At 40.4% G+C, this 13,457-nt stretch overlaps 1 protein-coding gene across 1 annotated transcript in view; it reads right to left on the bottom strand.

Annotated features, from left to right (window-relative positions):
- The window catches only part of LOC138324151 (uncharacterized), a 77,843-nt gene that overhangs the window by 39,199 nt on the left and 25,187 nt on the right, over positions 1–13,457 (bottom strand). Inside the window, exon 2 of the mRNA XM_069269236.1 lies at positions 2,122–2,207. Coding sequence (XP_069125337.1) covers positions 2,122–2,200 — 79 coding nt within the window. The 5' untranslated portion in view covers positions 2,201–2,207. The remainder of the gene's footprint in view (positions 1–2,121; positions 2,208–13,457) is intronic.

The following is a 13,457-nucleotide window of genomic DNA, read 5'->3' as shown; positions in this document are numbered from 1 at the left end:
TTCACACGTAGTGCACTCCGTGTCTACCTGTAGTCTAAATCTTGTGCACTCCGTGTCTACCTGTAGTCTAAACCTCGTGCACTCCGTGTCTACCTGTAGTCTAAACCTCGTGCACTCCGTGTCCACTCGTAGTTCACACCCGTGTGCACAATGTGTAACCTTTAGTCTACTACCAACTGTAGATATATATATATAGTTTCTCAATGTTACGCTTGGCTGTAGATATACAAGTCTACTATCAGACTGGTCAATATAGATATATATATATATATATATATATATAGATTCTCAATGTCACACTTGCCTTTAGATATACCAGTCTTATATCAGACTGGTCAATATAGATATATTCCGGTATATATAGCTTCTCAATGTTACACTTGGCTGTAGATATACAAGTCTACTATCAGACTGGTCAATATAGATATAAATATACAGCTTCTCAATGTTACACTTGGCTGTAGATATACAAGTCTACTATCAGACTGGTCAATATAGATATATATATAGCTTCTCAATGTTACACTTGGCTGTAGATATACAAGTCTACTATCAGACTGGTCAATATAGATATATATATATATAAAGCTTCTCAATGTTATACTTGGCTGTAGATATACAAGTCTACTATCAGACTGGTCAATATAGATATATATATATAGCTTCTCAATGTTACACTTGGCTGTAGATATACAAGTCTACTATCAGACTGGTCAATATAGATATATTTATAGCTTCTAAATGTTACACTTGGCTGTAGATATACAAGACTACTATCAGACTGGTCAATGTAGATATATATATAGCTTCTCAATGTTACACTTGGCTGTAGATATACAAGTCTACTATCAGACTGGTCAATATAGATATATATATAGCTTCTAAATGTTACACTTGGCTGTAGATATACAAGTCTACTATCAGACTGGTCAATATAGATATATATATTTATACAGTCCTCTGTGAAAAGAAAAACACCACCGGTACTTCAAATTAGCCAGTTTTCATTATAAAAGGAGAGAAATGAATACAAATATAAAACAAGAGGCTAAGAGGGCCTGTATCGCTCGCCTGGTTTGTAATGCCAAGTACTATTGTGAATGTTTCTTTTCTGAAGGAATTTGAATATTTACCTCTAATTCCCTTATTGGCCCCACCCCTCCTACCCCCAGGGGGTGAGAGCCAAGACTTATACAAGTTCTGTTCCCTTTCCCCCAAGATTGTTTGTGGCCAACTTTGGTCACAATCCATGCAGAACTCTAGGAAAGAAGCGATTTATAGGATTTATCTCAAATTCCCCTTTTGGGCCTGTCCCTCTTGCCCCCAGGGGTCAGAGCCACAATTTATACAAATTCTGTTCCCCTTCCCCCGAGGATGTTTGTGGCCAAATTTGGTTACAATCCATGCAGAACTCTAGGACAAGTAGCGATTTATAGATTTTACCTCTATTTCCCCTATTGGGCCGCGCCCCTCCTGCCCCCGGGGGGTCGGAGCCAAAATTTATACAAACTCTGTTCTGATTCCCCCAAGGATGTTTGTGGCCAAATTTGGTTACATTCCAAGCAGAACTCTAGGATAAGTAGCAATTTATAGGATTTACCTCTAATTCCCCTACTGGGCCCCGCCCCTCCTGCCCCCGGGGAGTCAGAGCCATAATTCATACAAGTTCTGTTCCCCTTCCCCAAGGATGTTAGTGGCTAAATTTGGTTACAATCCATGCAGAACTCTATGACAGTAGCGATTTAAAGGAAATGTTGACGGACGGACGGAAGGATGACTGACGGACGACGCGCCATGACTTAGCTCATCGGCCTTCAGACCAAGTGAGCTAATGAAATACAAAATAAGAGTTTCATTGAAATAATTGATCCATGAGGAATCTTGGTATTCACTTCATACTGGTCAGCTAGTGCACATAAAACCTCTGTATTTCCTGCTTTTCCTATTCAATCGAATCATTTGATATTAAACGCAGATTATCAAAATTCAAAATAGCTGTCTGTCATGTATATGGATTATACAGGATTTATATTAAATTAAGCTGGAAAAAGCAAGAATAAGGAAATGGGAACGTTTTTGCAGTACATGTGACATTATAAATACATACTACTGTATCAGTACCTGGAACCACATAACGGTGTTGATCTGGTCTAGATCGGGACCTAGTCGCGCCTTTACCTGTAGTGGCCATGTGTGTCATGTTGAATCTGTAAAGAGAAAATAAAGATTTGATTGATAATTAATCATACAATTATCAATTGTTTGTATGTTTTACTGTCAACGCAATAATAGTGTGAACGGTTTCGGTTGATCACTACATCAGCATTCTGTGGCTATTGCCTGGCAGGCTGTCGCTACACTCTCGATAACTTGGTCACAGTGTTTGGGATGTTATCTCGACGGTGCTGGCAGGTGGCGCTGTTACGTCATACACACATGTGTAAGCCTACACAGGTATTTCATTATAGCTACAGCGACATGCGACAACGATTACACATGTTTTTAACAAAACGTATCGTACATTACAAGACTCCTAGCAATATTACTGAAGTAATTTACATATCGTAAGATTACGTTCGGTATGTACAGTAATTACCTCAAATCGGACATCAGTGTGGAATAGTTTTTGGCCATAGTTGAAACATTTTCATGGAGAAATCGAAATCTGAACTGTAACCCAAAAAGACTAAACGTATGAATTAGGAAACCAGACTACACGTACATAAGCTAAAGGTATTTCACTTTTTACCATTTCTGTTAGTTGGCTTTCGGTGATTTTTTAAACAAATAAAATATTATCTAATCTCAAAACGATGCCAAAAATATTTGGAATGGTAGGAATGGGGTTTTTTTCATGAAGATTATGCTCATTTAATCTACAGGAGTTGGTCTACATACTGTATTGTCAAAGTACGACAGTCTGTATTGTTTGCAACACATTGTGCTTCCATACCACACTTCCGAGATGAAACACATGTAACATTAACTAGATCGTGCTGCAGACAACTTTAGGTGATCTCCAGCTGTAACAAAAATTATCCGAACCAACAATATTCAGATGACAATGCAGTCAATGTCGGTGCTTAAGTGTTGCTGATTTAGACATAATATGCAATACAAGTAATGATCTTGATGTTAGTATCTGTTTTAAAGTGTACACGAAATGGTTTGGTATATAGGGCTTAATAAATGCGTTATTGGAAAAAATTTAGAATGGAGAAAGTGCGAGCTTCATAGCGGTTACGGTATTGGAAATAATGCGACTATTCTCTAGAACACACCTGAAGCTCAAAGCCATTGACCCCGATTCGGGACCCCTGACCTGTGACGTCATGAGGCCCTACTCTACTCGCATAAGATAGAGTGGCGATTTTCGGTGTCTGCCATTTAATATAAACTATCTGTTGGTAAATATCGATTTAAAATACACAAATACCTCTGTTCATGTCCGATACCTAATTAATATTATCCACAATCACAGATATGAGTTTTGAATACGCTTGAAAATAGGGATTTATACAATGCATATATTGATGTACCTCTCGTAGATAAATGAACATCTCTGCGCAATTACTGCATAATTATACACAATAAAATGTACACAATAATCCAGGTACATTGTAGGAACCATATATACAACATTATTATACCAAGGATTCTTGATTATGTTATCCAAAACCCGTCTCGTGTCGTTGAATGTTTACTGGTCAAACTCGCTTTATAAATTTCTGACTTTTTCATATAACCTAGGCCTGTCAATACGAATTAAGGTATGATTCTAAACAGATTTTTTTGTATATATGTAAATTCATCTTTTAACTGCGTTATAACTGAAATTGATCTATTCGTTTTTTGACGAAATACATTCAGCTTTCATATAATACAGTACATCCGACGACTTGTTGATATTTTGCTCAAGATCAATCATTAGTGTCTTTATTTGAAAAATAAATCATGCACAGGTCAGACGAAAAAAATGAAACAGAAGATGTCTATGTCTAATCCGAATATCTAGTATCAAAAACAAAATACTTCCGAATTGCCAATGTCGTGCTGCGTAAATCTCTATACCTATATATTGCAGTAACTAAAACGTGTGGTCAACCGAGACTAATGAGGGGGCTAACCAGATTACGTAAGAAAGGTGTTTAGTGACCTGTCACACTTTGTTGATTATATATAGCTCTCGTCAGGTGTCAAAAGTAAGATCACAGGTAAGTTAGCGATGGACTATCATGTAATTGTTGTATAATGTCATATTTGTTTACACTTATAAATCCTTGGTTTACAGTAAAATATACCGTCCGTACATAACATATAACAAGAGGCCCAGAGGGCCTGTATCGCTCACCTGGTTTTTTTTTAGTAATTATCACAAGACTCTGACAATTAGAACAAGAGGCCCAGAGGGCCTGTATCGCTCACCTGGTTTGTAATGCCAAGTAATGTTCTGAATATAAGTTTGTTTCTTTTCTGAAGGAATTTGGATATTTACCTCTAATTCCCCTATTGGGCCCCACTCTTTCTGCTCCAGGGGGTCAAAGCCAAAAGTTATACAAATTCTGTTAACACCAAAGATGTTTCTGGCTAAATTTGGTTACAATCCATGCAGAACTCTATGACTAGTAGCGATTAAAGGATTTACCTCTATTTCCCCTACTGGGCCCCGCCCCTCCTGCCCCTGGGGGGTCAGAGCCAAAACTTATACAAATTCTGTTAACACCAAAGATGTTTCTGGCTAAATTTGGTTACAATCCATGCAGAACTCTATGACTAGTAGCGATTAAAGGATTTACCTCTATTTCCCCTACTGGGCCCCGCCCCTCCTGCCCCTGGGGGGTCAGAGCCAAAACTTATACAAGTTCTGTTCCCCTTCCCCCAAGGATGTTTCTGGCCAAATTTGGTTACAATCCATGCAGAACTCTATGACTAGTAGCGATTTATAGGGTTTACCTCTATTTCCCCTACTGGGCCCTGCCCCTCCTGCCCCTGGGGGGTCAGAGCCAAAACTTATACAAGTTCTGTTCCCCTTCCCCAAGGATGTTTGTGGCCAAATTTGGTTACAATCCATGCAGAACTCTAGGACAAGTAGCGATTTATAGGATTTACCTCTATTTCCCCTATTTGGCCCCGCCCCTCCTGCCCCCAGGGGGTCAGAGCCAAAATCTATACAAGTTCTGTTCCCCTTCCCCCAAGGATGTTTCTGGCAAAATTTGGTTACAATCCATGCAGAACTCTATGACTAGTAGCGATTTAAAGGAAATGTTGACGGACGGACGGACGAACGAACGACGGACGCCGCGCCATGACATAAGCTCACCTGGCCCGAAATAAAAATAAGCAAAATTGACTCCCAAAGTTTAATTTTGAATCACAATCATACAATGATGCTATTGATACCATACAAATATGCTATCCAATACATAGGTTCAGAGACAAAGTAATTTATATGAAAGAAGTAGCCTTATTGACCTTTTTGACCTCGCATCTATTGCTGTCTAAGGCCCCGGGGATCAGCCCTACAATTTCAAATCCCAACCCTATAAGGAGGCTACCATTGCATTATAAGTGCTCTTCCATTCTTAGTTGCAAAGAAAAAAGCGTTTATATGGAAATAGCTAAATTAACCCCTTTTGACCCCACCCTTCAGGCCCCCGGGGGTTAGACCCATCATTTGCAAAATTTTGAATCCAAACCCTATAAGGATGTAACCATTGCATTATGAGCGTATTCCCATGTTAAGTTGCAGAGAAAAAGGCATTTGTATGGAAATTGACCACTTTTGACCCCGCCCCTCAGGCCCCCGGGGGTCAGCCCTATCATTTGCACAATTTGGAATCCCCACCCTATAAGGATGCTACCATTGCATTATGGGTGATATACCATGCTTAGTTGCAGAGAAGAAGTCATTTGTCTGGAAATAGCCAAATTGACCCCTTTTGACCCCGCCCCTCAGGCCCCCGGGGGGTCAGCCCTATCATTTGCACAATTTTGAATCCCCACACTATAAGGAGGCTACCATTGCATTATGGGTGCTATACCATGCTTAGTTTCAGAGAAGAAGTCGTTTATATGAAAATAGCCAAATTGGCCCCTTTTGACCCCGCCCCTCAGGCCCCCAGGGGACCAGCCCCATAATTTGCACAATTTGGAATCCCCACCCTATAAGGATGCTACCATTGCATTATGGGTGCTATATCACGCTTAGTTGCAGAGAAGAAGTTATTTATATGGAAAAAGCCAAATTGACCCCTTTTGACCCGCTCCTCAAGCCCCCATGGGGGTCAGCCCTATCATTTGCACAATTTTGAATCCCCACCCTATAAGGATGCTACCATTGCATTATGGGTGCTATACCATGCTTAGTTTCAGAAAAGAAGTCGTTTATATGGAAATAGCCAAATTGGCCCCTTTTGACCCCGCCCCTCAGGCCCCCGGGAGTTCGGCCCAATCATTTGTACAACATTGAATCCCCACACTATAAGGATGCTACCATTGCATTATGGGTGCTATCCCATGCTTGGTTTCAGAGAAGAAGTCGTTTTTATGGAAATAGCCAAATTGACCACTTTTGACCCCGCCCCTCAGGCCCCCAGGGGTCAACCCCATCATTTGTACAATTTTGAATCCCCACCCAATAAGGATGCTACCATTGCATTATGGGTGCTATCCTATGCTTGGTTTCAGAGAAGAAGTCGTTTATATGGAAATAGCCAAATTGACCCCTTTTGGCCCCGCCCCTCAGGCCCCCGGGGGATTAGCCCCATCATTTGTTCAATTTTCAGTTAATAGCCCATAAGGATGCTACCAGTCAAATTTTGTTGAAATCCGACCAGCAGTTATTTAGAAGAAGTCGATTGTTGACGGACGACGGACGAAGGACGACGGACGACGGACGCTGCGGTATCCCATATGAATAAGATCACATCGGTCCTTCGGACCAGGTGAGCCAACAAGTGTATCAATCACTAAATGTATATATTTCAGAATATGTTTCTGGTTACATGTATATGTATTTTAATAACAGAAACTACAAAATTATTTACAAATGGCATGTCGAGAAAGAACAATGCAAATATAATGCACAATGTCAGAATTTTGATATTTCTAATAGTTGCTTGATTTCAGATATGCAATTCTTAGTGAATTTTGGTCAATATCGATCATTATTGTATACCAATAATGATAATCTATATGACCAAAAAATGTACCGTTGAAGATTGTTAAAATAACACATGTCGGTATACATGTACATGTAGCTTTAAAAGGAAGAGAGACTTGTTACAGCTATATATGAATTATATTTCATAAATTCAATCTCTCAAGCGGTTTTTTTACCCCCCCCCCCCCCCAAAATTTATGTCTATTTACGTGTATTGAACTATGAAATACATTTAACACATTTTCTATGCGTCATGCTGATTCTTGAAATCCATAGGCCTAGTGAATTTTTATTTATACAGAAACGTATTCAAATGGATAATTTAATTATATGACCATCATTTTTTGAATTTGTCTGTTTTTAGATCACATAATGAAAATTGAATATTCTCGAGGTTTGTTAATGTAAGCTGTTAAAACAGAGATAAGATTTCTAGTTAAAAATTTGTACACAAGGTACACCTGGCTTATACTAGAAACATATATAACTTAAAACATGTTTCCGGTAATCTACTTACGTATTGAGCAATATTTCCTATTTTATATATAATTATAACGTCATCTTAACTGTATACTGTATATATATTTGTAAAATTTTTGTAACCCCCATTTCAGGAATACATATATGTCCACCTTTGTGCTATAAACCCACTACCAAACACCTCACTGCCGTTGTCCCCGCGGCGTCTCATCCGGTTATTCCCCAAATCAGCGTGAGCGGCCGATTCCCTGATTAGCAGTCGATATACAGGTAAAAATCGAGCACTTCGGAGGGCGGTATCTCGGTACTGAAGCAGCCGATTTTGATGTGGTTTTCAACATTCTTGTCAGGAGATCAAAGAGAATAACATATCTAAATATTATTTTCCTTTCCGTGTACACTTTAAACCTATGTCTTAAATTTTCTGACTTGTCTACAGCATTATATTACTGTTAACTTAGATACTGGAACTGCCGGAAAAGAAGTAGGCCTAATATGCTGTAACAACTGTATCGTAGTCGGAATAGAACACTTGTATGGCATTAAAATCTCAAATATCAAACTATTCAATGTTAACACTCTTATCAGATAATGATAATAAACGTATTTTAAAAGTTATCCTAAGCAAGGACGTATTGTACAGATTGTGTTACGCACCCCAGATGCTTATTATTCAACTGTAGCTAATGTGTTGCCTTGTGGCGGCCATCTTGGATTTCGGATTTACTTGAAAAATAACAACACTTTGTAGGGATCATGTCAGGATCATTTCATGCAAGTTTCAGCCAATGTGTTTTCAAAAATGGCGGCTGTGGCGGCCATCTTTGATTTTGGATCAACCCGAAAAATAAGAACACTCTGTCCGGACCTTTTCAGGATCATTTCATGCAAGTTTCAGCCAAATCGCACCAGTAGAACTTGAGAAGAAGTTCGAAATGTGTTTTCAAGATGCTAGTTGTGGCGGCCATCTTGGATTTCCGATTTACTCGAAAAATAACAACACTTTGTTGGGACCATGTCAGGATCATTTCATGCAAGTTTCAGCCAATGTGTTTTAAAAATGGCGGCTGTGGCGGCCACCTTTTATTTTGGATCAACCCGAAAAATAACAACACTTTGTCGGGACCATGTCAGGATCATTTCATGCAAGTTTCAGCCTAATGGCACCTGTAGAACTTGAGAAGAAGTTCGAAATGTGTTTTCAAGATGGCGGCCGTAGAGGCCATCTTGGATTTTGGATCGACCCGAAAAATAACAAAACTTTTTTGGGACCATGTCAGGATCACTTCATGCAAGTTTCAGCCAAATCGCACCTGTAGAACTTGAGAAGAAGTTTGAAATGTGTTTTCAAAATGGCATCTGTAGCGGCCATTTTGGATTTCGGATCGACTCAAAAAATAACAAAACTTTGTCGGGACCATGTCAGGATGCAAGTTTCAGCCTAATCACACCAGTAGAACTTGAGAAGAAGTTCGAAATGTGTTTTAAAGATGGCAGTTGTGGCGGCCATCTTGGATTTCGGATTTACTTGAAAAATAACAACACTTTGTCGGGATCATGTCAGGATCATTTCATGCAAGTTTCAGCCAATGTGTTTTCAAAATGGCGGCTTTGGCGGCCACCTTTTATTTTGGATCAACCCGAAAAATAACAACACTTTGTCGGGACCATGTCAGGATCATTTCATGCAAGTTTCAGCCTAATGGCACCTGTAGAACTTGAGAAGAAGTTCGAAATGTGTTTTCAAGATGGCGGCCGTGGAGGCCATCTTGGATTTTGGATCGACCCGAAAAATAACAAAACTTTTTCGGGACCATGTCAGGATCACTTCATGCAAGTTTCAGCCAAATCGCACCTGTAGAACTTGAGAAGAAGTTTGAAATGTGTTTTCAAAATGGCATCTGTAGCGGCCATTTTGGATTTCGGATCGACTCAAAAAATAACAAAACTTTGTCGGGACCATGTCAGGATGCAAGTTTCAGCCTAATCACACCAGTAGAACTTGAGAAGAAGTTCGAAATGTGTTTTAAAGATGGCAGTTGTGGCGGCCATCTTGGATTTCGGATTTACTTGAAAAATAACAACACTTTGTCGGGATCATGTCAGGATCATTTCATGCAAGTTTCAGCCAATGTGTTTTCAAAAATGGCGGCTGTGGCGGCCATCTTTGATTTTGGATCAACCCGAAAAATAAGAACACTCTGTCCGGACCTTTTTAGGATCATTTCATGCAAGTTTCAGCCAAATCGCACCAGTAGAACTTGAGAAGAAGTTCGAAATGTGTTTTCAAGATGCTAGTTGTGGCGGCCATCTTGGATTTCCGATTTACTCGAAAAATAACAACACTTTGTTGGGACCATGTCAGGATCATTTCATGCAAGTTTCAGCCAATGTGTTTTAAAAATGGCGGCTGTGGCGGCCACCTTTTATTTTGGATCAACCCGAAAAATAACAACACTTTGTCGGGACCATGTCAGGATCATTTCATGCAAGTTTCAGCCTAATGGCATCTGTAGAACTTGAGAAGAAGTTCGAAATGTGTTTTCAAGATGGCGGCCGTGGAGGCCATGTTGGATTTTGGATCGACCCGAAAAATAACAAAACTTTTTCGGGACCATGTCAGGATCACTTCATGCAAGTTTCAGCCAAATCGCACCTGTAGAACTTGAGAAGAAGTAACAAGAGATCCCAGAGGGATCTTGGCGCCCACCAAAGTTTGATCTACGTCTGACAATGGAAAGAGGGATCTTTTCTCTGCTTTTCAAACTTTTTCAAACATACAACATATATGAAATATGAAACAGATCACCTCATTACTTTTTTAGAAATAGCAGAAACAAACTTCAACTATCAAAATCCAACATGGCTAACTGTTGGCCATCTTGTTGACCGATCGGTCCTAAGATGCAATATGCACAACTAAGGTCCTAGGGGAACATACATATAAAATTTGAGAGAGATCGATTCAGTACTTTCTGAGAAATAGCGGTAACAAACTTTAACTATCAAGATCCAAGATGGCGGCCTGGTGGCCATCTTGTTGACCGATCCGTCCCAAAATGCAATATGCACAACTAGGGCCCTAGGGGAACCTACATATAAAATTTGAGAGAGATCCCTTCAGTACTTTCTGAGAAATAGCGGTAACAAACTTCAATTGTCAAAATCCAAGATGGCGGCCTGGCGGCCATCTTGTTGACCGATCCGTCCCAAAATGCAATATGCACAACTAGGGCCCTAGGGGAACCTACATATAAAATTTGAGAGAGATCCCTTGAGTACTTTCTGAGAAATAGCGGTAACAAACTTTAACTATCAAAATCCAAGATGGCGGCCTGGCGGCCATCTTGTTCACTGATCGGTCCCAAAATGCAATATGCACAACTAGGGACCTAGAGGAACCTACATACAAAATTTGAGAGAGATCCCTTCAGTTCTTTCTGAGAAATAGCGGTATCAAACTTTAACTATCAAAATCCAAGATGGCGGCCTGGCGGCCATCTTGTTGACCGATCCGTCCCAAAATGCAATATGCACAACTAGGGCCCTAGGGGAACCTACATATAAAATTTGAGAAAGATCCCTTCAGTACTTTCTGAGAAATAGCGGTAACAAACTTCAATTGTCAAAATCCAAGATGGCTGCCTGGCGGCCATCTTGTTGACCGATCCGTCCCAAAATGCAATATGCACAACTAGGGCCCTAGGGGAACCTACAAATGAAATTTGAAAGAGATCCCTTCAGTACTTTCTGAGAAATAGCGGTAACAAACTTCAATTGTCAAAATCCAAGATGGCGGCCTGGTGGCCATCTTGTTGACCGATCCGTCCCAAAATGCAATATGCACAACTAGGGCCCTAGGGGAACCTACATATAAAATTTGAGAGAGATCCCTTCAGTACTTTCTGAGAAATAGCGGTAACAAACTTCAATTGTCAAAATCCAAGATGGCGGCCTGGCGGCCATCTTGTTGACCGATCCGTCCCAAAATGCAATATGCACAACTAGGGCCCTAGGGGAACCTACATATAAAATTTGAGAGAGATCCCTTGAGTACTTTCTGAGAAATAGCGGTAACAAACTTTAACTATCAAAATCCAAGATGGCGGCCTGGCGGCCATCTTGTTCACTGATCGGTCCCAAAATGCAATATGCACAACTAGGGACCTAGAGGAACCTACATACGAAATTTGAGAAAGATCCCTTCAGCCCTTTCGGAGAATTAGCGGTAACAAGAAATGTTAACGGACGGAAGGACGGAAGGACGGACGGACGGAAGGACGGACGGACGGAAGGACGGACGACGGACCACGGACGAAAAGCGATTTGAATAGCCCACCATCTGATGATGGTGGGCTAAAAATAACAAAACTTTTTCGGGACCATGTCAGGATCACTTCATGCAAGTTTCAGCCAAATCGCACCTGTAGAACTTGAGAAGAAGTTCGAAATGTGTTTTCAAAATGGCATCTGTAGCGGCCATCTTGGATTTCGGATCGACTCGAAAAATAACAAAACTTTGTCGGGACCATGTCAGGATGCAAGTTTCAGCCTAATCACACCAGTAGAACTTGAGAAGAAGTTCAAAATGTGTTTTTAAGATGGCGGCTTTTGCCGCCATCTTGGATTTCAGATTGACCCGAAAAATAACAACACTTTGTCCGGACCGTGTTAGGATCATTTCATGCAAATTTCAGCCAAATCGTACCGGTAGAACTCGAGAAGAAGATCAAAATTAGGGCTGTTACGGGTAGTAAATTTTGTCCCCGGGTACCCGAATTTTAGTACCCGACCCGTACCCGGATACTCGACACAGATCTACTGCTTTTGTAACAAATTGGGTTACGTTGTGTTTGCTGTTAGGAAAGATTGGTTGATCGACGGAGATTTGATGAAATCATATGTGAGTTCAGTAAAGATAGCTTCAGTCGTTAATTGTCTACTTCATTTCTATTTGACATTCATCATTGCTAATGAGCTGCCGTAAAGTGTCAGTCTAACCAGCGTGTCTGTAGCAGAGGAAATGTTTTTGCACATGCGCAACAGGAAGTACTACATTCGGACGGTCTCTTGTGTTATCCGATATGACCATAGTGTGACCTATTTAAGTGCACATGTCCGTCAAGTAGATTGTTCTCGCATCAAAAGACGGTCATGAGAAATAAAATGTATTGAAAAGATAAGGTGTCATCCTTGGTGAGTGAAAACAAAAACAAATGAGTTGGATTTTGTAATACTTTCAATTTAAGTTCTAGACTTGTTTACGTACATCCAAACGAATTGTCCTATTTTGACAAGTACCCGGGTACACATTTTTTGACCCGGTTACATCCCCAACCCGACCCGTAACCGGGTACTCGGGTACTCGTAACAGCCCTAATCAAAATGTGTTTTCAAGATGGCGGCTGTGGTGGCCATCTTGGATTTCTGATCAACCCGAAAAATAAGAACACTTTGTCGGGACCATATCAGGATCATTTCAGGCAAGTTTCAGCCAAATCACACTGGTAGAACTTGAGAAGAAGTTCAAAATGTGTTTTCAAAATGGCAGCTGTGGCGGCCATCTTGGATTTCAGATCGACCCGAAAAATAAGAACACTTTGTCGGGACCATGTTAGGATCATTTCATGCAAGTTTCAGCCAAATCGTACCGGTACAACTTGAGAAGAAGTTCAAAATGTGTTTTCATGATGGCGACTGTGGCGGCCGTCTTGGAATTCGGATCGACCCAAAAAATAAGAACACTTTGTCGGTCCCATGTTAGGATCATTTCATGCAAGTTTCAGCCAAATCGTACCAGTACAACTTGAGAAGA

This window comes from Argopecten irradians, chromosome 5 (assembly GCF_041381155.1).
Source record: "Argopecten irradians isolate NY chromosome 5, Ai_NY, whole genome shotgun sequence".
NCBI lineage: Eukaryota > Metazoa > Mollusca > Bivalvia > Pectinida > Pectinidae > Argopecten > Argopecten irradians.
This window is presented reverse-complemented; position numbering and strand designations above follow the sequence as displayed.